The 26,062-nt window shown below is 52.6% G+C and overlaps 1 protein-coding gene across 8 annotated transcripts in view; it reads right to left on the bottom strand.

The window, feature by feature from the left end:
• Positions 1-2,160: 2,160 nt before the first annotated feature.
• Positions 2,161-26,062, bottom strand: part of ARHGEF37 (Rho guanine nucleotide exchange factor 37) — a 47,153-nt gene continuing 23,251 nt past the window's right edge. For 6 of the 8 annotated variants that reach the window (XM_057312247.1, XM_057312251.1, XM_026510740.4 and 3 more), the window contains 9 exons: positions 19,064-19,263; positions 17,574-17,704; positions 16,792-16,896; positions 14,969-15,079; positions 13,861-14,190; positions 11,311-11,439; positions 9,437-9,632; positions 7,691-7,848; positions 2,161-5,172 (listed from right to left, as the gene is read on the bottom strand). In XM_057312247.1, coding sequence (XP_057168230.1) covers positions 4,963-5,172; positions 7,691-7,848; positions 9,437-9,632; positions 11,311-11,439; positions 13,861-14,190; positions 14,969-15,079; positions 16,792-16,896; positions 17,574-17,704; positions 19,064-19,263 — 1,570 coding nt within the window. In that variant the 3' untranslated portion in view covers positions 2,161-4,962. Of the gene's footprint in view, positions 5,173-6,388; positions 6,474-7,690; positions 7,849-9,436; positions 9,633-11,310; positions 11,440-13,860; positions 14,191-14,968; positions 15,080-16,791; positions 16,897-17,573; positions 17,705-19,063; positions 19,264-26,062 lie in introns of those variants that run through there. The other 2 variants (XM_048224420.2, XM_057312250.1) reach the window with 2 other exon arrangements.

The raw sequence follows: 26,062 nt of genomic DNA, 5'->3' as shown, positions 1-26,062 counted from the left end.
TCAAATAAGTAAATAAAATCTTAAATACAGACAAAACCCTGGTTTCTGGCTTCTCTTGAAAAATCAGAATGTCTGGCACCACTGGGCCCTCATTTTGATGTGGAATGTTGGTTGGAGCCAGGAAGCTACTAGCTCCTTTGGACTGTGGATGAGTGCTCTGGTCCAACGCAGACCCCACCACTCCCTAATGTCTTTCACCTGGTCCCTCAGCTCCACTGCGCCCCCTGCCCAGCCAGCCCCACGGGCATTTCAGGCGGACCCTCAGCAGACCGGTAGAGCCCTGCTGCCACCTGGTGGCCACAGCTCACACTTTCCATCATGGAAATGGCAGTGAGGCTCCTTGATGGGTCATCGGTGCCCATTCACACTGACTGTTCTATTTAATCCTCTCACCCCCCTGTGAGAACAGGAATCGCACCGTCTTCCAGATCACACAGAAAAGGTAAATTCGGAAATTGCCACTAAGGAAAAAGATGGGCAAGGGTTAAGTGAATGGATTGTTGAGGTAAACTGTTCTTCCTGATGTTGCCAGGAGTGCAATCCTGTTCTTTCCATAACCCCGGTCCAGGGTACTTTAGGCTCTGTCCTACCACAACGAGCCCTACAATGACTTCCACGCTGGAAGCTAGGTCCCGGCGAGGGAGCCAGTGGCTCGTTGGGACAAGCCAGGACTCTACAACGAGTACTTTCAGAGGACAGGGCAGGCTGGGGACCCTCATTACACTTCTTCACATGCAGAAACCATGATAAGAGCATTTGCTACTTCTCTGTGGTCAAGCAGGCCTTGAACTCAGGATTTCTAAGGCCAAGAGCAGGGCAACTTTCCACACCACCATGCTACCTCCCTAGGCCCAAGAAGGCCTCTCTTTCCCTTTGCTTTCCCCAATCCCACTTATCCCAAAGAGCCCAGCACCTGCCCTGCCTCCTCCAGAAAAGCCTCCCTGATCACCTCAGCCCCCCAACTCCCCCTTACCTTACACCTGCAAGCCTGGTCCATAGTACCTCTCTGGGGCTGACAGCATCCTGCCCTGTGGTACCAGGTAACTGCCTGATGCCTGTGTGTCTTGCCTCTCCAGCTGGCGGGGAGATTCCTTGCAGGCCGGGCTTCCAGTCCCCTCTGGGACGTTTATGTAAGTAATATGCATTGAAAATCTATTCCTTGAGCCATGTGACAGAACCTTGGGGAAATTCTAGAATGAACTGGAGCTTGCATCCTAAAATACGACCCTGGGCATGTCATTCCTCTATTTCAATTCTTTCGGTGGCTCCCCACTGCTCTCAGAATACAACCCAGGGGCGCCTGGGTGGCTCGGTCGTTAGGCGTCTGCCTTCAGCCCAGGGCGTGATCCCAGAGTCCTGGGATCGAGTCCCACATTGGGCTTCTCCGCTGGGAGCCTGCTTCTTCCTCTCCCACTCCCCCTGCTTATGTTCCCTCTCTCACTGGCTGCCTCTCTCTCTGTCAAATAAATAAATAAATAAAATCTTAAAAAAAAAAAAATACAACCCAAAGCTGCTTCCCATGCGGTCATCTCTAAGTCTTCTCTCACCACACCTGACACCTAACACCTTCTGTGTTCTAGCTCTAAGGTATTTTGGTTCCCTGATGAAACATGCTTATGTGTACCTCTGGGCCTTTGCATGTGCCCTCCCTCTCACCTTCACCCAACCCAAGTTACCCATTAAGCCTCAGCTTGGATCTCACTTCTCTCAGGAAGCCTTCCTTAGCTGCCAAGGGTCGGCTAGGGGCTGACCCCTCCACTGGGCACCAGTGGCACCTGTCATTGCCCTCTCCTAACGCTTACACTGCATGTAACGCACTACTGACTTGTCTGTCTGCCTCCCCAGACTGTGGGCTTTGGGAGGACAGGGCCTCCACTGTTTCCCAGCAGCTAAGGCCAAGTCCTGGAGGCGCCAGCGGTGTGTGGTAGACCCTCGTCAAAGGAACACATGAGGGCACCTGGGTGGTTAGCGCCAGTCGGTTAAGCGTCTGCCTTCGGCTTGGGTCATGATCTCTGGGTCCTGGGATGGAGCTCGGATTTGTGCTCCCCGCTCAGGGGGGGGGTCTGCTTCTCCCTCTGCCTCTCCCCACCCACCCCTCTGCTTGTGCGTGTGCACTAAATAAAAGCTTTAAAAAAAGAAAAAAATGAACACATGAACAAATGAGGTCCCATTTTTATGAACAGCAGGTGTCCAGTGAGCACCTGTCACTCTGGGGCATCTGACTGTCCGATGGGTACAGGCCCGCGAACTCCAGAGACGTTTTCATCTTTGAAGTCCTTTATTCCCAGCAGCTCATGTCACTGACCCACCAGAGCTCCCCAGAGTGAGCAGGGGTTCATTCACCCTTCCTCCATACTGTAACCTTGTCCTCACGTTCAAACCTGGGTTTGGGCCCACAAGGGTAAAGAGGTCGCACTCTGTGGCGGGGAGCAAGGGCCACCCTGGGGATCAGTCTTGTTTGGTTCCCTGGCAAATACGGTACGTGGCGGACCCGCAACGCAATACATAGGACACAGTGCGATAGTTCCAGGCATCCGGGGGCAGGGGGAAGGCACATTACACAGAGGCCCCTGCAGAAAATCCAGGCCATTCTCTCCCTCTCGACACGCATTTTCTCAGCCGTGGGTGACTCTGGACCTCCCTCCCTGGTCTACAAGAAACCACAACCCGTGCGCTACTGAAGACACTCCTTTTCCCCTCGCGAGACAGGTGTGGTTCCGGGTGTGTTCCGGGTCCCTCCTGCCCTCAGGAACATCCAGTTGTTCGGGTCCCTCTTAATGGCACGTAATAAATATACATTCTGGGACCTGAGAGAACAGGCTGTCCTCTTTCAAACCACCTCTAAAACTGCCTGTTCCAAACATCTGAGCTAGGACAGAACTCAGAGGGGGCACACTTAGCTTAGAGCTGGCGGCCGCTTCCGACCGCAGGCCTGTCTCGTCCACTACTGCGTGTCTAGGGCAGAGGTCCCCAGCCCTGGTGACACACCAGAAGCACCTGGGGAGCTTTCTGAGTTCCTGAGGGCCTGGCCACACCCCAGACCAACTCCATTACAGTCTCTGCAGGGGGAGGGGGATCCTGGCATCAGTCGCATGTACCGCAGCACGCAGCCAGGTTGAGAAGCCTGAGCTGGGGTTCTAGCCCACAGGGAGACTCTCAGTAAGCACTGAGGAACCCACAAATGGATTTCCTATCTTATTATCTGCTCCCCTAGGCCTCCTATTTGTATTAGAAATCTGAGTAGGAAAGAGAAAGGAAAATGAGTCGAGAGCATCTTATAGAGTGAATTTGGTGCCGGGACAGGGCCGGTGGGGACGGAGTTTCTCTCACATGACACATCTTCCCGCTCTCACAAGCTGAGGAGTGAGGTGCAGATCTCACGCAGGCGTGTGTCTATTTCTTAAAAGCCCTCCCCAAGCCCGCGCTCACAGCCTTAAGCACCACCGTTACAGTACCGCGGAGAAGTTCTTGGAAATAAGTCTATAAACTACCACTGGTTTTCCCCCCACACTTGAACTTGGGTCTGTCCCCAAATGTATAATTTGTATTACAGACCAGGCCGGACCACCTTTTCCCGCTTCCCTGAATCTTGAGATGTGTCTTAGCCATAGTGACAACACAACACAGCAGCGGCCGCACCCAAAATGGCCCCCGTGGATCGGTCTCCCTTCAACAGGAGCTGCTTCTGTTCCCAGGTCCTAGAAAGGGATGACAGTGGGTTTCATCTCACCGAGTGCCGGAGACTGGCTACCTAGAACGCAGTGCGGAGAAGGCTCCTGAGGTAGACCCTGGGCCAAGGGGAAGGGACACCGTGCTGACTCCCAGTGTCAGCCACGGCCTGGGCAGGGCCCGCAGCAGCAGCACGCTTCCGTCTGCAGCTCTGCCCGCGGGTGCTGGGCCATCCTGAGACCACTCTCAGGGCGCATCCTGCTACCGATGGCCATCTACGCTTCCATCACACGTCACAATTTACAAGGAGCTTCCCGTCCGTAGCCTCAGGCCATTCTCACCATAACCCTGTGAGTCAGGTCTCTGTGGATGGGAAAACCGAGGTTACCTCTGTCTAAGGCCCTCCAGCCAACTGACATCACACTCACCTGCTGCCTCCAGGCCCTGAAACCACCGGGGGTTCCCCTGGCTCCCGACTTCCAGAAACAGGAAAGCAAGCCATCAGGCGAGCTCCCCCACCCACCAGGCTTTCAATCATCAGCTGCACGGAGTTGCCTAAGCAATTTGCATGCTCTTTGTTCCCTATTCCCGAGAACACAAGTATGTAACAGGCAATAGCCGCTCACACCTCACTGAACACACCCTCAAAATCTCCCGTTTCCCGGAACAGCCTCTGAATTTGCCTAAACACATTCCGCAACTGTGACCTGGCCACACCCGCTCCAAGGCTCAGCCAAGAATCTCCGGAGAACCTTTCCATTGCCCTCACAAGCCCCCGCTCCTCTCTTGCTAGAGAGGCTCTAAGAGGGTTCACTGCCCAAGATAACTCAGCGGCCGGTGTGGCAGGGTGTCTCCTGATGCCACAGGGAGGAAGTGAACTGTCAGGCCAGGCAGCTCTGGACTTCTCCAGTGCCCCTCTCCCTACAACCCCATCGCACACAGGTCACATTCACCTGGGTGACCCACTCTGGTGGGCAGGGCTGGATGAGAGCACAGGTAAGATGGGCCATAAGCTACAAGTCCTCATCGACTTGACGTGCCATCCAGGCCGTTGCCCTTCAGATGGGAACCATGTTTTCTGCAGACCTGACGAGCGGTTCTGGCTTGGAGCCGTTCATGCTCACCCACGCCAGCTACTCTTGCGAGGCCCACCCACCTCTTCGGGCTGCCCTTCACCCTACCTCGGCCTGATCTCCTCTTCCACTCCCACCTTCTCTTGGCTTCCTGTCCCTCTCAGGGTCCTAGCATCTAAGCCTCCCGTCCCTTGGCAGCGCGGGCTCCACGGCGGGCACCCTAGGAGGGCAGACTCCAGCCCCACGGAGCTGGGCCCGGGGCCCTGGCCAGGAAGCTGGAAGGCACATATCCCCTCTGCTCGTTCACTTCCACGAGGCTCCATTCCGGGTTTCCCTTCTTGTCCTGGGCCTCCAGAACAGTCACCAGCTGGCCCGCCTGCAGACTCACTTCATGGCTGCTTCTGGCCACAAAGGGGTACACTGCCACCGCCTGAAACACATGGGGAGTGACACGGAAACGGTCAGAGTGGGGAGACAGACAAACCCAACCCAGAGACGCTGTTCATCCTGCTCCCTCCCACCCGACTCAGTCCCCACGGCTGGGCGGTCCCGCTGCCCAAGGACGTCCTCTATGCTAAAGATGAAGGCGACTGCTGCCACTCCCACCAGCAGTACCGACTGTGTGCCCGGCTCTGTCCCAGCACCGTAGCCAGGCTTGACTTGCACGATTCTGTAATTCCATGTGCCCCACTTTTCAGATAAGGAAATTGAGACTCAGAGAAGTCAAGGAGCTTATTCAAAATCACACGACAATGAAGCCAGGCCTGTCCGAATGGGTTCTCTCGGTCCACCGCTGCCACCCCACTGAGGAGAGGACGTGTACCCTCTCCTCCAACACCCTCCCGGATCTGAGGGTGTCATCGGCCCAGGCCCACTTCCCAGCTTGGAGTAGAGACTGGGGATTGGGGGACTTGGTTAATTTTTAGGGAAAGACACTGAACTGGACAAAAAACTGGAGGGGAGGGCATTTACTAGGCTACTATTTCACCTCCCTGGCCTCAGTTTCGTCATCTGCAAAATGGAAGTAATAACACCCTCCCTTCCAGGAAATTGTGGGAATTCAGCGAGTGATGTACGCCCGTGCCCGGTGCGCGCTCAGGGCCCAGGAAACCCAGGCTGCTCGGACTCTGTGCACTACTCCTGGTGTTACTGCGGCCAAGCCTCAGGGACAAGCAGCAGCAGGGGAGGACTGGGGTGACCCCGCAAGCGTGGGCCCAAGAACAGAGGAAGCAGCTCGTGGGTCTGGGAAGAGGGACGGCTGGGCTCGCCCACAGCAGGGTTCCTGCCCACACTGGATGGAGCCAGGCCCTCTGGCGAGCTCCTTGCGGGTCCTTTGCTGACAGGCGGGAACGCCCAGTAGGAGGCAGCCCCGACCCACCATTTGCAGCTAACGCTCCAGTCACTGGCCCTCGGAGCCTCTGCCGGGATGTGCCACAAGCCGCACAGCTCAGATCCCACGGGCCACTCCGCAGCCCCCACGCAGCCCACATGAGGCTCCTCCCTGGCCCGAGGCCTCCCCGGGCTACTCCCCACCAGCCTCTGGGCTCCTGCCGCTGTTCCCTGTTGCTGCTCCCACCCTTTCTACTGCTCACCTGTCACCTGTGAAGCTCTTTTCTAGCTGGGAGTGTGGCTGCCACTTACCGAGGTTCCCCAATGCCTGGCCTGGCCTTCCTATCTCATCCAGCCCTCACAGCGACCCCACGAAGCTTCTCCTTCCTCGAAGACTCCATCCTAGCAAAGCCAAACCCTTCGATGTCTTCCCATCGCTTTGTTTGTTTTGAGACAGAATTCAAATACCGTAACAGTCATCTTTTCAAAGTATACAATTCATTTTTAATAGGTTCAAAGGCTGCAACCATCATTACTAATTCCAGAACATTTCCATCCCCTCAAAAACCCCATACGAGACAGCAGTCCCTTCCCAACACCCCCCCCCACCGCCCCCCAAGCCCCTGCCAAACACTGATCTACTTCCCGTCTCTACCCGTTTGCCTGGTCTGGACATTTCATATACACAGAGTCATACAGCACGTGGCCTTTTGTACAGAACTGCATGTGACAGCATGTGCTGGCCCTTCCTTCTTTTTTATAGAGGAGTAATATGCCACTGTATGGACATGCCACGTTTTGCTTATCCATTCATCTGCTGATGGATGTTTCGGTTGTTTCTACTTTCTGGCAATTATGAATAACGCTGCTGTGAACACGCATGTAGGTTTCCCACTGCTCTGAAGCGAAGGCTGACACCCTTGCCAAGGCCACCAGGCCCTGCCGGCTTGGCCCTGCTCACGTAACAGCACCACACCCCTACCCTTCATTCAGTTCCTCACGTGCCCCTGCTTTGTGTACACACACACACACACACACACACACACACACACACACACACGCTGGCGCCTTTGCGTTCACTATGCATGCTTTCTGGGGAGCTGTTCCCATCCACACCCCGGCACACTCCCTTTCTCCAATTAATCCCTGCTCACCCTTCAAATCTGAGAAAAAGCATCGTTCTTCTTAGAAAAGCCTTTCCTAAACCTCTCCCACACCTAGGGCTCTGGCGCTTATCACTGCTCTAACTTGACAATGATTCACATGATTATTTTATTAATTGCTGTTTTCCCCACCCCCAGATTATAAATCTGAGGAAGGCAGGGACCAAGATTTACTCTTGCTCATTATTCTAGCTCTCATCTCACACACTGTTGGGCAAGTACTGAATGAATGAATGAATGAATCCCACTTGCCCTGTTGATTGGGAACAAGGGTTTATTGATGTGGCAAGGATGAGGCTCCTTTTCCAGGCCCACTCCTGACCAGGACACTGTTGTGGCCACTGACCAGGGCCCTGGCCTCACAGGACGACGGTAGCCTCTTCAAATAGGAGGAAAATCAAAGCCCCACTCCAGGCGGCCATGGGGAGGCAAACCCCACCCCTCTCCCAGACTCACCTGGGTCACCGCTGGGACAGAGGGGACGGGGGCTGGGGTGGGCTCTGGTGTTAGGTGACGGGAGTCCTTGTGAGGCCACTCCTGCCCTTTGACCTCCTCCTGACTGGGGATGACGCGGTACAGCTCCAGTTTGCCAGCTGGCACATACCCTCGGTGTCCTACAGGACATGCAGAACGTTATCTGGCTGCGGACCACCCTTTCCATGTCTTTTAGTTGTAGAGGAAGTCAGCACCATTCACGGATGCGAATGCCTCCAGCACAGCCTCCCAGCACTAAAGAGGACCTGAAAAGATCATCCAGGAACCTCACAAACCCACCCCTAAAGCACCCACACTCCCTGTTTCCAGCTTCTACTTGTACACCCCCAGTGACAGGGAGCTCATTCCCTACCAAGGCAAGTCACTCTGCTTTGAACAGCTTTGATAGGGATAAGAAGTTCTTCCTTGGGCTGGTATGAACACTGCTTTCCTGGTGCTGGGCCCACGGGTCCCCTCCCCCTTGAGTGGAGGCCTATAGTAGAGCTGCTTCCTCACCCAGGACGGCTTTCTCCAGGCGGCAGAAACTGCCTTTCTCTTCGCTGAGTGCCCCCGGTTCCTGCTCATGAACAACTATCCCAGTACTGTTCTGGTCACTATCACTGCACATGGCCAGCACCTCCCGAGAGCTTGCTAGGTGCTGGAACTGGCATTCGATTGTCCAGTCTTCACATCAACCCTCCAGGTCAGTACCATTGTCTCCATTTGATGGCCAAGCCACCGGAGCTCAGAGAGGCTCTGTAACTCCTCTGAGATCACACAGTTAGTAAAGTGGCAGGCCTGGGATCCAAACTCAGTCCTCTTGACCCCAGCAGCCAGCTTGAATCCCCATTCAGCTGTTTGTCAACCTGAGTCATGAGACTGCCCTTTCACGGTTTCTGCTGGATCTGTACCATTTTCTTAATTTTTAAAAGTAGGCTCAATGTGGGCTTGAACTCGTGACCCTGAGATCAAGACCTGAGCTGAGATCAAGAGTCACATACTTAATTTTTTGATAGACTCGCTTTTTAAAACTTAAGACCTGTGCTATCAATAATAGGAAAAAAATCATGGGTTTACGTACTACGTACATACCGTACTACGAATGGTTTTTCTCATACGCAGAAAAATACTTCAGTAACAATTATAGTAAACTGTCTGAAGAGGAAAAACTGTCTGTGGATCTCCTCCCAATAACCCTGTGTGACCCTCATCTTGGGGGCCACAGGCCCCTTTTTGGAAGACACTGCTGGGCCATCTCCTCTTGGGTTCAAGGTGCCACCCGCCTCCTGCCCAGTAACACTGGGGCACCTGGACCTGATCAGCCCATCCAAAGGTCGGGCCAGTGCATGGGAGTCAGGATCACACGTCCCTTGTTCTGGATGCTGGAGGCCTTCCCTGTAGCTGGGATCCAAGCTCTCCGTGTATCTACATCTTTCACGGTGATGCTGGAGCTCCCTCCACACATCTCTGTCTACCCCAATGGTCTGTGAGGTCCCCAAGGCACATAATACGTGCTTGATAACAGATGTAGCAATATAAGAGTCACTTCCTCTTTGGCATGTCACGGGCCACACTAAGCTGGCTGTGCCCCAAGCCCTGCATTTTTACCTGTGTCCGTTCCCATCCCGGATTTGCACAGCCAGACCCCTGCCCACACCCCGATCTCCGCTGGTTCCTGTTGGGGGGTTTCCCCAGAGGGAGGGGAAGAGCCCATGAAGCCCCACGTACCCCCGGTATCCACCAGCCAGCGGCTGCTGTTGCCTTTGGTGTCCTTGTTTTGAAGGAGAGCCACAATTTGGCCCCGCAGCAGTGTCAGGTCCAGAGTCCCAGCCCCGCTGACGTTGCTTGTCACCTGGTACAGCTTGTCGGGGCCATACCTGCTCAAGAGAGCCTGCACCTGACGTTCAGCCCCTGGAAGGAGTGGCTGGGTGGGGGGTGGGGGGGGGACAAAGAGAGACACAGGTGCCTGAGCTGGCGTGTCAAAGCGGGCGCCAGTGTGTGCCCACGCGCTGACAGCCGGAGTCCCGCGCCGATCCCACCTCTGCGGCCAACGGGCAAGCCTCCTCACTAACAGATGGCTGGACCACAAGAACACACTCCTAGGATCCAAAGGGATCGCAAAAAAACCCGCCAAAAACCCTCTAATTTAACATCTAAAATTCCTCTTAGCTCTAAACGTCTTGGATTTTTCTAAACTGGCTCAGGTTCCAAAAGTTCTCAGTTACAGAACTCTAGGATGGGGCCCTAAATTCTGGCCACAGCCTCAGGCTAAATTATCCCACAGGAGAAAGAGAAAGCCTGGCACAGGTCTTTCAGCCTGAACGAGCAGGCCCCTAAGCTTCCCGCGGGCACCAGGCCTGACTCGTGTGGCCGCTTGGACAGCCGGCACAGGGCGATGTGTGCAGACCCTCCCTCACGCGTGAAGGAAGGGAGTGCTACCTTTTATTCCACAAGTATTTATTGAGCACCTACTGTTTATAAGGCACAGTGAGCCTTGTGAATGGGGTAATAGAAACAGAGAACACAGCTTTGCCTTGATGGAAACTGCCATGCAGCTGGGAAGAATGACTCAGTGGCACTTTCCATGCATCCAAAAATCTCCTGGCATTGCCTTTGTTTTCTTGTTCATTGCTTCCAGCAAAAGTATCACCAAGAAGAGACTCAGGGGTGACTGCCCTCTTTTTGTAAAACAAAGCCACCCCCCACCTGCCATGGGACCTCTGGCTGGGGCAGCCTCGGTGTGGGAGGGAAGGGGGGGGATGGCTGCAGCCCAAGGAGGAGTCCACCATCCTCGGAGAGGCCTGCATCCCTGATGGCCTTGGCCCTCTCTGCCTGCCAGCCAGGTGCGCAGGCCACCTCCATGGGCCAGCTCTGCTGGGCTTCCTTCCTTGTCTCTCTGGGTCTCTGGGGTCCCCTTTTCCCTTCCCAGAATCCTGCCCTGTCTCCTGACCCTTCACTTCACATTTCACGTGTGACTGAACACAGTTTCAGGTTCCTCTCACCCAGCTCTGTAGCCCTGTGGGACCCCCTTCTTTCAGCTACTTCTGTTCCACTCCCAAAATATACTACCTGCATCCAGCCTTCAAGTGCACCGAAGATACCCTTTCCTTCTATTTTAGAGAAAAATACCTTACCCAAAAAAAGCATTTGGCCAGCCAAAGTCTGTAAACCATAATGCAACCGAAATACTGTTTTTTGCAATTAAAAATTCCATAGCAAAAGGAAAATTTAAATGATTTGTTATTCCAACTTTTTATTCACCCTGAATGCTGGTATTGAAGCTGGTTCCGTGAGATGGTGAGGAAACAGGGTAAGCTTTCATTAAAACAATGTGGAGTTCCAGGTCTGGGGTTGCTAAGGTCACTTGTCTGTTATTACGTCTCATTTCACTTAATATTCTACTGTTCGGCTCTTGGGTTTGTTGGCCACGAAGAGCATGTGTATAGGTGGTGTGAATCCCGCCACCCCCTCCAGCTCACAGACAGAAAGGAGAGAGGGAAAGGACGCAGGGAACCCTGGGGAGGAAAAGGGAACGGGACCAGGCCTTACCCCACTGACAGGTGAAGGACTGGACAGTCTGCGGGGCAACGAGGGGCACTTACTTGTGTGGTGGGGGGTGGCAGCACTTTCTCAAAGTTCTCTTGAAAGGAGCGAAGCTGGTGACCAGTCTGGCCCAGTGTGTCCTCCACCAGCTTCCTGAAGGCTGGCTCGGAGAGGTGGTAGTGGGGCAGCTGGGTGGGACAGACACTGTCATCAGAGCATTCTCCAGGAGAAGGGACAGAAAGACTCTCGCAGCCCACATTCTAGCCCCAGATGTGTGAAGATGGGTCTTTATGTCTTTGTCAGCTGTCATTTTTGTCTGCCGACTGACGCACTCGGTGTCCTTCAAGAAAGCCTCCCTCTGTGGGGGTCCAGGAGGATTGCCCATCATGGAGCTGTGCCACAGGGCTGGCAGGCACGGCCTCCCTTCTCCCATCCACCGTGAGCAGCCCACGGACTAGACAACGAACCCAAGCAAGGCCAAGCAGAATCCTCCCGTCAGATTTAGTATATGAAAGCTGAGAATGAGAGGAAAACTCTCCTGTAGATGCTGAGATGTATGTGCTCTCTCTCCCACCATGCAGGAAAAGGCTGGCCTGAGGATGAAGCCAGCCCAGACAGGGAAACAGCTAGGAGGTGGAGCGAAAGTCGGCGTCCTGACATTATTTGTCCTGGATGCACCCTGCCCGGGGCTCGATCGCCTCCGGGGCCTCCCAGTTATGCGAGTTAGGACGTCCTGCTTTATGCGTCAGCTGGTTGGGACCCCTAGGAGTTCTGAGTAATGCTCCATCCTGAGACCCTGGCCCTGCTAGCCATCTCCGGCCTTCTTACCACACAACTTAGGAACGAGTAAGGCCCACAGCTAACAGAGACATGTCCTCTCTGCTTGTCACCAAGCTCACTGTGCTTGGGTCTGACTTAGAGCCCTTCTCCCACCCCCAGGATGCAGACAGACTGAGGTTCTGCCATGCAGGCCTTTCCTGGGCTCCACGGGACTGTCCAGGGGGCTGGGCCATGGGACACAGACAAGGAAGCTGGCACCAATCGCTGACGGGCCCTAACACTCTCAATGACAGTCCCAGCCAGGAAAGGCCCTCTTTCTGCTTTTATAAAGTTGACCTTCCCGCTACTGGCCTCCCGCAGCGCTCCCCAGCCCTGCACATCCCGGTCTATACACAAGGGGCCGGGCAGCCCTGGAGACAGAACTGGAGGACGGAATAGAATGACAAGATCATCTAATCAGATGGACCCTCTGCCTTCAGGAAAGAGAAACGCTTCTTTTTGCAGATGGCTCAGGCTTAATTAAATTCAAAAAGCATGTCTGAGACAGAACTCTGTACTAAATGCTTTGAAGGCCAAAAAGAAGAAGAGCCTATAGGTCTGGCCCCCCTCAGTAAGGAGAAACAGCTTCATCCAGCACCCCGGCTGAAGGCAGGCTCTGCGAAGTGCTGAGCAGAGCACATCCTAAGGGCTATTGGACTATACACGATGGGGAGATGGGCTCCCCCAGCTGCAGAAGGGGGATCCTGAGAGCTTCACAGAGAGAGTCAGTCATCTGTCACAGATTTGGGGAGTTCCCACCATGCACTACGCACTGTGAAAGGCACGGGGGGCACTGGGCTGGGGGGCATTTTGGGCCAAGGAAGGGGTCTGTGCAAAGGGACATGGTCGCACTCAGAAGTGGTGTGCTGGAAGTGGGACCACAAGGTGGCCTGGGACAAGGAGCTGCAAGGGCGGTAGGGCATGCGCATTTCAGGGGAAGTTCATGCAACACACTGTATGGGGACGGCTGAGCTGGAGACCATGAAACCCCGGAGACAGTGTGTGGTATGAGGAGTGCTGGACGGCCCAGGGGGCCAGACACACAAACCTCTCAGCTCTGACGCTGACATAAGAGACAGACCTGAAAGCAGCTCCGTCTTCTTCCCTGTGTCAACACTGGTCTTTAAAGCTCTAAATTCAAAGTTCGCACTTGGAGGTTTGTCCAAACTTCTTTGCAATCTATTTATGCTTTCAGCAGACAGCTCTTCTGATAGGCTGCCAAGCACTGTTCAGAGCCCAGGCTCCGGAGTTGAACTGCCAAGGTTCAAATCCTGCTGTCGGCTGTGTGGCCTTGGGCACGCTGTCCAACCCCTCTGTGCCTCAGCTTCCTTTTGGAATGAGGATGATGATGATATCTATTCTGTGGGATCAGTGTGAGGATGAGGTGGGATAACACATGGAAGGTACACACGAAGTGCTCATGAGGGCGCAGCTGCTAGAAGTAGTAACAGCAGCGGGAACGCCAACTGGAGACGTTGACTACCGACTGTGTAGGAGAGGCCTGGCCTCTGTCGCTGACTTCTAATATATTCCAAGGACGGGCCCCAAGGTCTATTTTCCCAGCAGAGCCTCCTCTGCTTCTGAATCCCAGAGCCCAGGAATTGCCTGGAGTCCCAGTTCTATCCTTGTTTGCATGATCAGATTCCATTAATGGCACAAGAGAGACCCAGAAGGTGCCTGTGGCTGCCTGCTAAGCGCCCGATGGCCTAATCTCCCTCCATCCCCGCCCCCGCGAACAGCTGGCTGCAGGTGCTATGGGGCCCCGCCTGGCTATTCCGCAGAGGCCTTACCTGGGCCAAGCTGCCCTCTGCCCTCTGCAGCGCTTGCTGGGCAAGGTCCCTCTGGAGGCCCACGAACGTGCACAGGATCTGGCCCAGCCAGCGCACGGCCAGCTGGTTCAGCTGCGGGAGCTCAGCCACTAGCAGGGAGTTGAGGGCTTGGAACGTGTGCCGGGCCTCCTGCTCCTCGTACGTCACGCTGCCCACCTCCAACAGCTTCTCTTCCACCCTCTCGAAGTCCAGCAGTTTGTCCAGGCGCTTCTTGATCAGGTTCTGAGGGCCAGCCAGGGCTTTAGCCAGGCTGCACAGTGGCTGCCACACCAGGCCTTCCAGCCGCTGCTTCTGTGCAGAGAGGTGAGCTTAGGGTTGGGGAAGGACGAGGCAGACAGCAGGCACCGGGAGAAGGGGTTTTGGAGGTAGGTAGGACCAGGCTGTAGTCCCACCCCAGCCAACTCGCTGTGACCTCTTGCATGTTATCTAACCTTTCTGGGCCTCGATGTGCCCATCTGAACAATGGGGACAGTGCATGTATGAGCTTAGCAGAGGGCTTGGCACGTCCTAACATCTGTGCACAAGTCTTAAAAGATTTTGTAGAGAGGGTGACCACAAACATAGTCTTTGGGGATCAGATCCCATCTTGCCACTGACCACCTGAATAACCTGCGAAGTCACCCCCTCTGAGCCCCCAGCTCTCGCCTGCAGATTGGGGCTTTAATAGCATCTACCCCATCAGCCGTGTTGTGAGGATTAATGGAGATGAAGAATGTAAAGGGCTGAGCAGCTTATCTGCCTGGCGGATAGTAAGGCACAGCGAACATTAGCTGGGGCTATTTTTGTCAGTAAAATGCATTAATAATTATCTCCGCCCTCTGACTACTCTGGGCGGGTATGGGTGTGAGAACTGTAGAAAGGGTCTGGCTTCTAAGTATTATTCCTTTTTTTAAAAAAGATCTTATTTTTAAGTAATCTCTACACCCATCGTGGGGCTCGAACTCACAACCCTGAGATCGAGAGTTGCATGCTCTTTTGACTGAGCCAGCCAGGAGGCCCCTAAATATTATTCTTACGAAGCTCTGCCAGCTGCCTCACAAGGAAAGGGGGAAGGAGAAGCTCCACTCACAAACTGCGGGAAGGCCTGGAGCTGGAGGTCTCTCATCAGGCTGCAGTACTGTACCACAGGCCCCCCAGGGATGTCCAGGTCGTATTCCTGGGGCCTGAAGCGGAGGAAAGCCTGGACCCAGAGCAAATGAGAGACAGCCAATCAGGACCCATCGTACCCATCTCATGCCTGTCCCCCACCCTACGCCAAAGAGGCCGTCCAGGCTCTCTGCACAGCCGCCGTGACAGGGAAGCACACAGCCTGTTCCATCCTTGCACAGCTTGGGTGATTAGCACGCTCTTCCTTCGACTGAATCGATCTCTCTCCCTATTCCAGCGCTGCCCAAACTTCGTGTGTTTGCATAGCCCCTTGGTGATTTTACTGCCATGTCTATATTCCACATATTCTATTAATACTTGAAATCAACTAACCATTCCTATTTATATCAATGTATTTTTTTAAATCACCTTATGACACTACCATAAAGGGAAACCCAGCAATAACTGCCACAAATAGGTATGTAAGAATAACTGCTATAAAAACAAACAACGTCATTAAGTTCTGTCCGGACATCCCTGCCTGCAGAAGGCTCCCAGCCCAAGACTCACTATGCCGGTGTTAAAGACATATCAGCAAAAGCAGCTTCTCCTGCACTCAGAGGAGTAAAAGAGGAGTCCCGTGCTTGCTATGGGATTCCATGTCAACACTGTGTTGTCATGTAAGCCTGCATCTGGAAGCCTAATGCTTCCAAATATCTGTCCTACCCTGCAAAGCCAGATGGGTCTCCCAAGTGCCTTTGCTTTCTCTCTCATGGCTTCTCCATCCTTTCTCTTGCAGGCTCTGGAAGCTGTCCCTCCCATCTCACTGCACTGTGACAGGATCCTGCTGCCTTCTGCCGGGGGCAGGCGGGGGGGCCAGGATGGAGCAGGAACGAGCAGGGGGATCTGCCCCACACAGAGGGGCCTGCGGCTACGACCTCCCTCTTCCACGCTTCCCATAAGGCCACCCCAAATCCCATTATCCAAAGAGCCCGTTATCAGACCAAACTGCTTTGCGCAAATGGACACGACTGAGGACAAAACCACAGAAAAGGGACAGAGTGGATGGAATGAGTCAGCCTCGATGACAACAGTGAAGGAGGATTTGGGCACAAGGAAAATGATGTGCCGGGTGGCAGGCAAACTGGTGCCCTGTGGGCTGAATTCAGCCTGTAGAAATGGATTTTCTTGGGCCTGCACAGCATTTAAGTTTTCATTAAATTTGTTGTTCACGTGGACATATCATGAGATTTCATCTGCAAGTGTTTTTTTCCCCCTAAAATCAGAACTGGCTACCCTGGGTCCATAATCCCAAAAAGCAACAGCTTCTCCAAGCCAAGTAACAGCTGCCCCTTTAGATTTTACTCATCCATACATGCAGTCAGATTCTAAATATTATTATGTATTTAACTCTACTGAAAAGTCTCGTGAACAGCCTGTTAGACATTAAGCCTCGGACACTTGCACGTTTCACTCGGTATTACCCGCCTGACTTTCGCAGGCCCCGAGGGCATCACCTGCTCTAGGAGCCAGACTGGCAGGGTCCCTCTGGAGGGCTCGGACCCCAGTGAATTTTAATCCTGTTCAGTGGCAACCTCACCCCCTAGGAGCTCCATGGGCTCGGAGGCTGTGGGCTGGGGCGTGCTCGCCCATGGCCCTTCCTCTGACCTGCAGCCAGCGACCTGGTGCCCTCTTCCATGTGGGTTCCTGCAGTGGATGCCTTTGCCATCGTGTCGGTTGGGCCGCGCACGCCTCCTGCCCGCGGGACCCAGCCCAGCCCAGCACTGTTACCGGCGGGATCCTCACCTCCAGATTATCCCGGTAAACAGCTACGTTGTGCTTCATCTCCGTCACACACAGCGACACCCAGTGGAACCTCTCTTCTAAATCATCAAATTCCTTGTCCTCCGTCTGAGAGGAGAGTGACATTTGTAAGAGCTGAGAATATCCACGCTGGGAGAGGGGGGAACAGTACGCCCTAGCCCACGTCCCAAGCTCTCACTGGGACCACCTTCCACAGCCCTGCCGATCAGAGCCGGTTCCTCCAGCCCGGAGCTGAGTGGGACGGTTAGAGGCAGTGAGTGCTGCTTCGTGGTTTTGTACTGGGATAATAGAATTAGATTCACAAGCATAGGAGTCCTGGTTCCCTAGCTGTGTGACCTTGGGCAAGTGTTTTACCTTCCCCTGAGCCTGTTTTTTCAGCTGCAAATGGGGTCATAAGAACACCCACTTCATTGTGTCATTTACTGGTTTCAAGTAAGTCCTCCACGAACCTGAGCGGCTCCGAGTGGCTATTCCCAGCTGGCTCCTTGCCCGCACCCAGACATCAGCTCTCCTACCTGCATACGAAGATCCTCAGGGAAAGAGCAGCGCAGGACGCAGCTGAGAGAGCCCTGCCTGGCTCTCCAGAATCACGGGAGGGTGCCTACCCAGCCTGCTCCCGGCGACGCAGCGCTGAGAGCTCACGTCAGCCCCGTGGCCTCGGCCTCCTCCTCTCTGACAGGAGTCTAAGCCGCCTGCCCGACCCACGGCACAGTCCTGCCCCTCTGGAACGGCTGGGATGCCGCCCATCCGCCGCCCGCGCTCACCCTGGGCACGAGCCCCGCCTCTTGCTTCAGCAGCTGGCTCAGCCGGGTGGTCTTCTTGGAGAGGGTGTGCGTGTTGAGGCGGGCCAGCCGCTCGCGGAGGGTCAGCTGCTCCACTTTCGTGTACTTGGAGGCTGCACCAAGAGAGGAGAGGGAAGGCACGGGGACCAAAGCTGACCCGGGAAAGCAGGCATCCTGGACACACCTGACTTGGCGCCCGCTTGGGCCCTCTTCTCCAACATCAGTGCGCACCTGTTCGAACAGCAGCTTGCAGAGGAAAAGCCCAGGGCTTGCTGCAAGGTGTGAGCCTGGGCTGAACGGCTGCCCGCCTGCCTGACTTGTTGGGCCTATTCCCTCGTTCGTAAATGAGACCAGCCACCTCACCTGGTTGCTGGGAGCATCGTGTGAGATAGTGGGTCTGCATGTACTTTCTAGAGAAGAACTCGAGTGAGAGGTGAGTTGCCTGAGGCTCCTGGGCCAGTGTCAGCCAGGCCAGGCTGGGAACCACACTCCCCCACTCCTGGTGCAGGGCTTTCCACTGATCTGTCACCCACCCTGGGCCCGAGTCTGAAAGCCAGCTCTGCCTCTCGCCAGCTCTGGGATGTGGAGCGAACCATTTAAGCTTTCATTTGACCTGACTGTGAGATGGGGCTACTGGGGCCAGCCTCGGAGGGCGACTGTAAGGATCAAACCAGATAATGAATGACAGACCTGTCGCATGAGCTAAATTATCACTATTATACCGTCTAGGTCGTGCAGTTGTTTGCTCTCTACTTGGGACACTGCTTCATTTTCCAAACCTTTCTCTTTTAACAACCTGAGAGACAGCGTACCCCACCCACTAGCTGCCCTTCCCAAGGTGTGTATACACACACACACACACACACACACACACACACAGCCCTTGGCCTCCTCTGTATTCATTTCTCCTCCACAGCATAGCAGCCATGTGGTTTGCATGGGAATGATCTCACTTTGGTTCAAGGGGTGGGTGTTAGCTGGGATAAGCCAATTCATACAGTTCCAAACCCCTGGCCACAGTGATTGTTTCCAAGAATGATACATAAGCTAGGCCCAAGCCAATCAGCTCATGGCATTCCCCTAACCATGGTAATTGGTTCAGGGTGAGCACATGACCCAAATGGGTCCGATCAGAATGACGCTCCAATCTAATTTATGACTAAGGGGAGAAAGGCCCTGTCTTATCCTGGAGGGTGTGGTGTGCAGATGTGAGTCATGGAACAATAGCCATTTACTAGTATGAGGGAGGCCAGTCTGAAGATGAAGCTGACACACAGTAAAGTGTAGAGATGAGAGAATTATAGGGAAATGGAGCCAGCACCCTGATCAAACCCTACCTGAAGTCCATCTTACCTTTGGACTTGTGGCTATCTTACTACATTTCCTTTACTAATGAAGATAGCTTGAAAGGAGTATCTTTGTAGCTGGAAGCATTCTCACTGATATAGCCCCTAAATTCCCCAAGTCCTTACCCACTTCCTTGCGCCTCTTGTACTCATTGATGTTGGTGTTCACGTCTTGGAGGGCAGAGACAGCCCTCTGAAGGACAGGGTAGGCACTGGCATCAGGGGCTGTGTTCTCCAGGATTTTCTGCAGCAGCAATGGGTACTTGGTAATCCTCTGCAGAGGGATTACCAGTAAGAAACTGAGGCCTGAGGGCCCAGCTTGTGGCCTGAGGGAGAAGGCTGGCGTTAGGTAGGGAAAACCCACCGTTTTGGGCAACAGAGCCCTGGGCTCTAGGCCCAGCTGTGCCATTTAACTCTCTGTGTGCTCTCAGGCAGTTCACCTTCCTATGTGGTTCTCAGTTTCCTCACTTGTACTGCATGAGGTCTAGATGCTAGACAGGTACTGCTAGTTCTCACTGTACCCTTTCCTGGGCCCTGGTTTCCCATCTGTACTAAATGCAACGGTCATTTCTCTGTCCTCCGCTTCCTTGGCCTCTCAGCAGTAGACACAGCTCACTAGTCCCTGCTCTTGAAACACTTTCTTCTTTTGGCCCCAGAGATGCCCTTCGTCCTGATTTTCCTGCTCCGTGGGCCACTCTCCTGGCCTCCTCTGCTGGCCTCGCTCCAATGCCAGAGCGCCCTGGGGCCTTCACTTCCCTCCACTCACTCTCTTACTGACTCCACTTAGTCTGATGGCTGTAAACACACCCCCAACCCAGACCTCTGTTTCCAGCTTCTGTCCAGAGCTTCAGACTCACACAGTCATCTGCCAGCGTGACACGCCCACCTGGCTCTGTCCCAAGCACAACTCTGTATGCTGGACGGCCATGCGATATTTCACTCAGTAAAATGGTTCTGCGGCTTTAAAAGTTGAAAGTTAAAAAAAAAAAAAATCACAGGAACTTTATGTTTATAGAGATACATTTAAACTATTTAAGGGTAGGGCACCTGGGTGGCTCAGTCCGTTAAGCATCTCCCAGGGTCCTGGGATCAAGTCCTGTGTTGGGCTCCCTTCTCTGCAGGGAGTCTGCTTCTCCCTCTGCCCCTCCTCCCACTTGTTCTCTCAACCTCTCTTTCAAACAAACAAATAAAATCTTAAAAAAAAAAAAACAACGTATTTAATGGTAAAAAGTTATGATGTCTATTATTTGTCTTTAAACAATTTAGCATAAAAATAGATGAAGCAAAATGTTAACACTGGTTAATTTTAGGTAGTGGTATATGTTTATTACGTTCTGTTTTTTGACAGCTGTGAAAATTTTCTCAAAAAAAAAAGTAAAAAATAAAACACAAGAATGAGTAGTGTCAAGATCCCTTCCAGATGCACTATTTGATGAATGGATGACTTTTTCTAGTCTGTTTCTTGCTAATGTCGGAGATTTGCAGAAAAAGTGCCCAAGTCAAAGGCATCTGGGAAGAGGCTCGCACAGTTTTTCTTTGATCATGACCAGTAGCCCTCAGACCTGCCTTTCAAGAAGCCCACGAGGGTTTCAAACCTCAGTGTCTAAGCATGCCTCCTCCAAGAAGACTCACAGGTGCTGCTCAAAGCCATTCTCTGGCCCCCTCTCCATGGTACCCCTGCCTCTTGCTCTTCCTCCTAAGGAAATATTGTCAGACCCACGTCCAGGAAAGATCAGTCATGAGGCTAAGAATAGGCAGAGCAGGTGGGTGCCTCCTCATTAGCTGTGGGGGGTTATGGGGGAGGTGGGGGTAGGATTACCTGTCAGGACATGCCTACGCTGACCATCTGCTCTCACCACGGGTTTCCTAGCACTTGGCTGACCACGGGCAGGCGAGATCGAAAAAGTCACCAGATATTTGCAAAACTCTGTCCTCTGGGCTTACTTGCCATAGGAAAGGGCCAACTGCCTCATGAGGACAGCTGTCCACAAATAAGAGCATAGGGGGTCTTCGAAGAGAAGATCACAGCTCTTCTCCACAATTATCAAGCAGTCATGACAGAATTACAGCACCTTTTACAATTACAGCTTTTCTAAGGTAATCTGGAGGGAAAAAAATTTTTTTTGAAAGTAGGCCCAACATGGGGCTCAAACTCATGACCCTGAGTTCAAGACATGGGCTGAGATCAAGAGTCAGATGCTTAACTGACAGAGCCACATTGGTGCCCCTGGAGAAAATATTTTAAATGGCCTTTCAAATAGGCAATAAAAATTGAAAGATAATCCCCCCCCCAAAAAAAAGAAAAGAAAATACCAAAGCAAACCAAAGCAAGATAGATAATCCTCAGAGCTGGGTGGGTGTGGGGAGACAGCCCACTTACATTTTCTTGCTAAGATCTTTTTGAAGAGCAGTTTGGCAATCTGTGAAATGTACAAATCCTTTGTTCCATGATCCCACTCCAGAAATCTACGCACAGAAATGTCAATTCAAGTGAGCAAAGATAAAGGTAGAAGTTACCGGCAACTCTACTTATCACAGTGAAAAACTGCAAACAAGCCAGATACCCATCAGCAGGGGGTTGGTTAAACAACCGGAGTCTGTGAGCTGCTCGGGAAAGGAACTCTGTGCAGCCATTAACAAGAACATGGTAGAACTATTCCTAGTGCTGTGAAAAGATATTCATAACCATAGTTAAGTGAAAAAGTTCCTGGGGCGCCTGGGTGGCTCAGTCGATTAAGCATCTGACTCTTGACTTCAGCTCAGGTCATGATCCCAGCGTCTTGGGATTGAGCCCCACATCGGGCTCTCTGCTCAGCAGGGAGCCTGCTTCTCCCTCTTCCCCTGCCCCTCTCCCCTGCTTGTGTCCCCCCCTCAAATAAATTTTTAAAACATTTGAAAAAGAAAATGAACGAAGATTGCCAATAAAGGAAAACAAAGATATTTGCCTTCTCCAAACACTGCCTCAGGTGTCATTCTGAGCCAGTGGGGGCTCGGTGCTGGACCGACCGGCCTCAGCAGGGCAGCTGCCTCCCCGCCGATAGCCTGGGAGCTTCCTGCCTCCTGCAAGGGCAAGCCTTTGAGCCCCTTGGCCCTCAGGTGGCAGCTGCAGTAGGAGACAAGATAAACTGAACACCCCACCCACTCAGCCGTCCAAATAAAGGGTGGGAGGCAGCATGCATTTTGGAATCACAAAGAATCTGACTGGATGCTCTCATCCATCCTAACTGGCTGAGAAAGACCCACTTACTGGTTGGTGTGGTGATTCTAGTTGGCTAAGCTCCAGAAACAGGCCCATGGTCATAGGCACAAGAAGGCCAGGATTACTGTTTCAAGAGAGAGGAGGTGGAAAGCAACGCCGGCAGGAAGAATGGCATATTCCTGGGGCAACATTAGACCAGGGGCTCTCATGGAGGGCCTGGTGGAAACTTGCGGGCCCCGGGCTGCTCCAGGCACTTAGTGGGCAGGGACCAGGGCAGCAGGCTGTCTGCAAGGACAGCCCCGCACTGTGAGAAGCGTGCTGTTCCTATGTCTCTCTGAACGCACACAGGCTGAACGAATACCTCAGAATGTGCTGCAATTTCAAGAACAGAGATGTTTTTGCGACACTTCGACTCCAGTCACTTACCACAACACTGGAAATGATTCTGACGCTACCTTCCATAAACAAGACCCAGATCATCTGCGAGAACATCGTAGCCTCACCTCCTCTGCCCCCAGCGCATAATGGTGTCCCTGTGTCATTTATGTCGTGTCCTTTTCCTTACCGTACACAGGAGGTCAAATCTGCTCTCCTTGCTACGTGTCATTCTAGGGCACGCACAGTCTCTGCTCTCTCCTTTCCCGATACTTCTTACATAGAATGGCTTCTGACTTTCCTTTCCTTGAATCCAAACTTATTTAAGTAGGTGCCAGCATCTGATTCCTTCATTAGATTTTTCTAGGGTAGTGGTGCCCAAGCATTTGCACCCTGAAATACAGATTGCTTTATTAGACATTATTTTCCTTTTACTTTTTATTACAGTTAAGCCATTTTTTTCCAGTTCTGTATACAGGTAGGAGATAGATATACATATCTATATCGAGAATATATGTCAGGATAATAATTTAATGTTTGTTATAAAAAAGGAGCATTGACGGGCACCTGGGTGGCTCAGTCGGTTGAAGGGCAGGCTCTTGATTTTGCCTCAGGTCATGATCTCAGGGTCATGAGATTGAGCCCTGCGTCAGGCTCCATGATGGGCACAGAGCCTCCTTAAGATTTTCTCTCTCCCTCTCATTCTGCCCCTCTCCCCTACCCCTCCCTCCCTCTCTTAAGAAAAGGGGGGGGCACCTGGGTGGCACAGTTGGTTAAGCATCTGCCTTCGGCTCAGGTCATGATCCCAGGGTCCTGGGATTGAGCCCGAATTGGGCTCCCTGCTCAGCAGAGAGCCTGTTTCTCCCTCTGCTGCACTCTTTCTCTTTCTCTCAAATAAGTAAATTCTTTTTTTTTTTTTAAAGATTTTATTTATTCATTTGAGAGAGAGACAGCCAGCAAGAGATGGAACACAAGCAAGGGGAGTGGGAGAGGAAGAAGCAGGCTCCCAGCGGAGGAGCCTGATGTGGGGCTCGATCCCAGAACACTGGGATCACACCCTGAGCCAAAGGCAGATGCTTAACAACTGAGCCACCCAGGTGCCCCTCAAGTAAGTAAATTCTTTAAAACAAACAAAAAACAAAGGGCGTTTGGACCACTAGAGCCGAGAGCCACAGCGTGGTTTCAGAGAAATACAACCCCTGCCTAGTCGAGACAAGGATAATAGTTGGGGTTTACAGACTGTCACCTGCGTACAATGAGTCCATACCCCCATGACGTATAGTTATTACTCCCCCTTTACACCTAAGGAAACCAGGTTCTGAGACATGAAATGGCTCTGCCAAGGTGAGTTGGGGGCAGAGCCAGATCAGCCACTGGGCAGTGCGGCACCAGAGCCCACAAGAAAAGCCTGCACCGGTCTGGCTGGGAAGACTGGAGTGTGGACGGCATGACAAACCGCAGCCTCTGTGCCCACCAGGCCCCCCACAGTGCTAACACGTCTGAGCTAGATGCCAGTATTTGGCACCTGGGAGATGTTATATCAAAGTTTCTGACTTCTGAAAAATCAGAGGATCTGGCCACAGTGGACTCATATTCCTACATGGCAACTGAGGTGGAAGGTTTGTAAAACAGGGCTGTAATTATCCCACTCTCTGTATCCGCACCCTTTGTTATGGTGGCTGCTGTTGTACCCACACACTTTGAATAGACCCTGAAGCTGCTCCCCTTGAGAAGTAGGGTCTATTTGTCCACCCCTTGGGTCTGCAGCACAGCATGCCAATTCCCAGCCAAGACCTCCAAAGGCCTTACCTTCCCCTGCCCCCCACTTCCCTTTTCCCTTCTCCCCGCATGCTCCCTCTCTCAACCATATGACCACCAACTGAACAAGCCTGGGCCACCTGCCAGATGATGAGAGGCTGTGCGGCCAGAGCTGAGTCCACTCCCGTGTCTGAGATACACAAGAGAGCCCAGCCAAGATCAGCAAAGCTGACCTACAGGTGATCACAGGCACGTGAAGGTGCTCAGCCAGGGCTAGAAGAATCGTTTACTGAGCCTGGCTACATTGCTAACATGCAGCAGGATGAGCCAAATAAATGTTTGTCTCAGGGCATTCTGTTTGGCGGGGTCTGTTACACAGTGAAAGCTACTCGACACAGCAACCATCAGCAGAGGCAGGGCTGCAGGGTCTGTTGGCTCTGGCTGGCCCCAGTCTCCACTGCTCCCTTTTGCGCCAAACCTGCCACCTTGCTTCCCTCATTTTCGTTACCTGTCTCTCTCCTATTGAAATATATTTAGTGACCCTTGCAAAAGCCTAAATTTGTAAGATCCATGAAAGGACGAATCAAAGGGGGAAGTGATGTAGTTCTTTGGGGGGTAGGGTGGGGCCAGGACAGGGGTACTTGAAAAGGAGGCTTCAGGGTAGTTGGGGGAATAAGCAAGGGAGAGGAGGAGGGGAGGGAGCAGGAGCTTTCACAGGAGATAACGTCATCTTCAAAGACCTAAATCTACACGGTCTTTCTCTTGGGTGTAAAGGGAATGTCTAAGTAAGATGAAATAATAGTAGCCTCTTTTCCTCCTACACTATTCTGATTTCCAGAAAATGACCTTCGTCTCTCACCATTTGGGGAGTTTGTCCTGGGGAAGAGAGAAGCCTTTTTGAAACAGACAAGAAGCAGAACAATCCCAGGCAAGGAAACATAAACGACTTTTAAATATACAAAGAAATGACCGACTTTAATCATGAGAAGTAAATGCAAAATGAAACCACACCGAGACACCATTTGTCACCTCTCTCAGTCGCAAATATTCTGAAGTTTAATGACACACTCTGGTGAGGGTCTGAGGAAAGAGACGCCCATACCTTGCTCCTGGGAATGTAACTTGGTACAGCCTTTATAGAAGGAAATTTTGCAATATTATCAAAATTATCCATACATACTTTCTTTGACCCAGCAAGTCCACGTCTGGACATTTATCTTACAGAAACACTTGCACCTGTGGGGAATCTCAGTGATTCAGCTGGCTGAGCGTCTGACTCTTGATTTCGGCGCAGGTCACGACCTCAGCGTCACAAGATCAAGTCCCACATCGAGCTCCGCACTCCGTGCAGAGTCTGCTTGAGAGTCTCTCCCTCCCTCTCCTTCTGCCCCGCCCCCCACCCATGCACACTCTTTCTCCAAAATAAATAATTACAAAAGGAGAAATACTTGCACCTGAGTAAAATGACATATGCTCAGGAATAATCACTGAACACTATCTGTAATCTCAAAGGAAAAGAAGCAAACCAATGTCCTTTAATAGAGGCCAGTTACATAAACTGGGGAGCAGCCATGTGGTGGAAGAACGTGCCGTTCAAAGGCTCACACATGTATGTATTGAAATGGGAAGATACCAAGATATATGGTAAGTGAAAAAAAAATACAAACTTTCTTTAAAAAGGCAGTAAAATGAGGGCATATATCTGTACCTGCATCTAAATGCATAAAGAAACTCTGCAAAGATCCACAAGCAATTTACAAGTGGTTAGCTTGACTTTGGGGCTGGGAGTAGTA

The sequence above is a fragment of the Ursus arctos genome, unplaced genomic scaffold (assembly GCF_023065955.2).
Source record: "Ursus arctos isolate Adak ecotype North America unplaced genomic scaffold, UrsArc2.0 scaffold_15, whole genome shotgun sequence".
Classification (NCBI taxonomy): Eukaryota; Metazoa; Chordata; class Mammalia; order Carnivora; family Ursidae; genus Ursus; species Ursus arctos.
The sequence above is the reverse complement of the archived record's forward strand: the minus strand, read 5'-3'. Positions and strand labels throughout refer to the sequence as shown.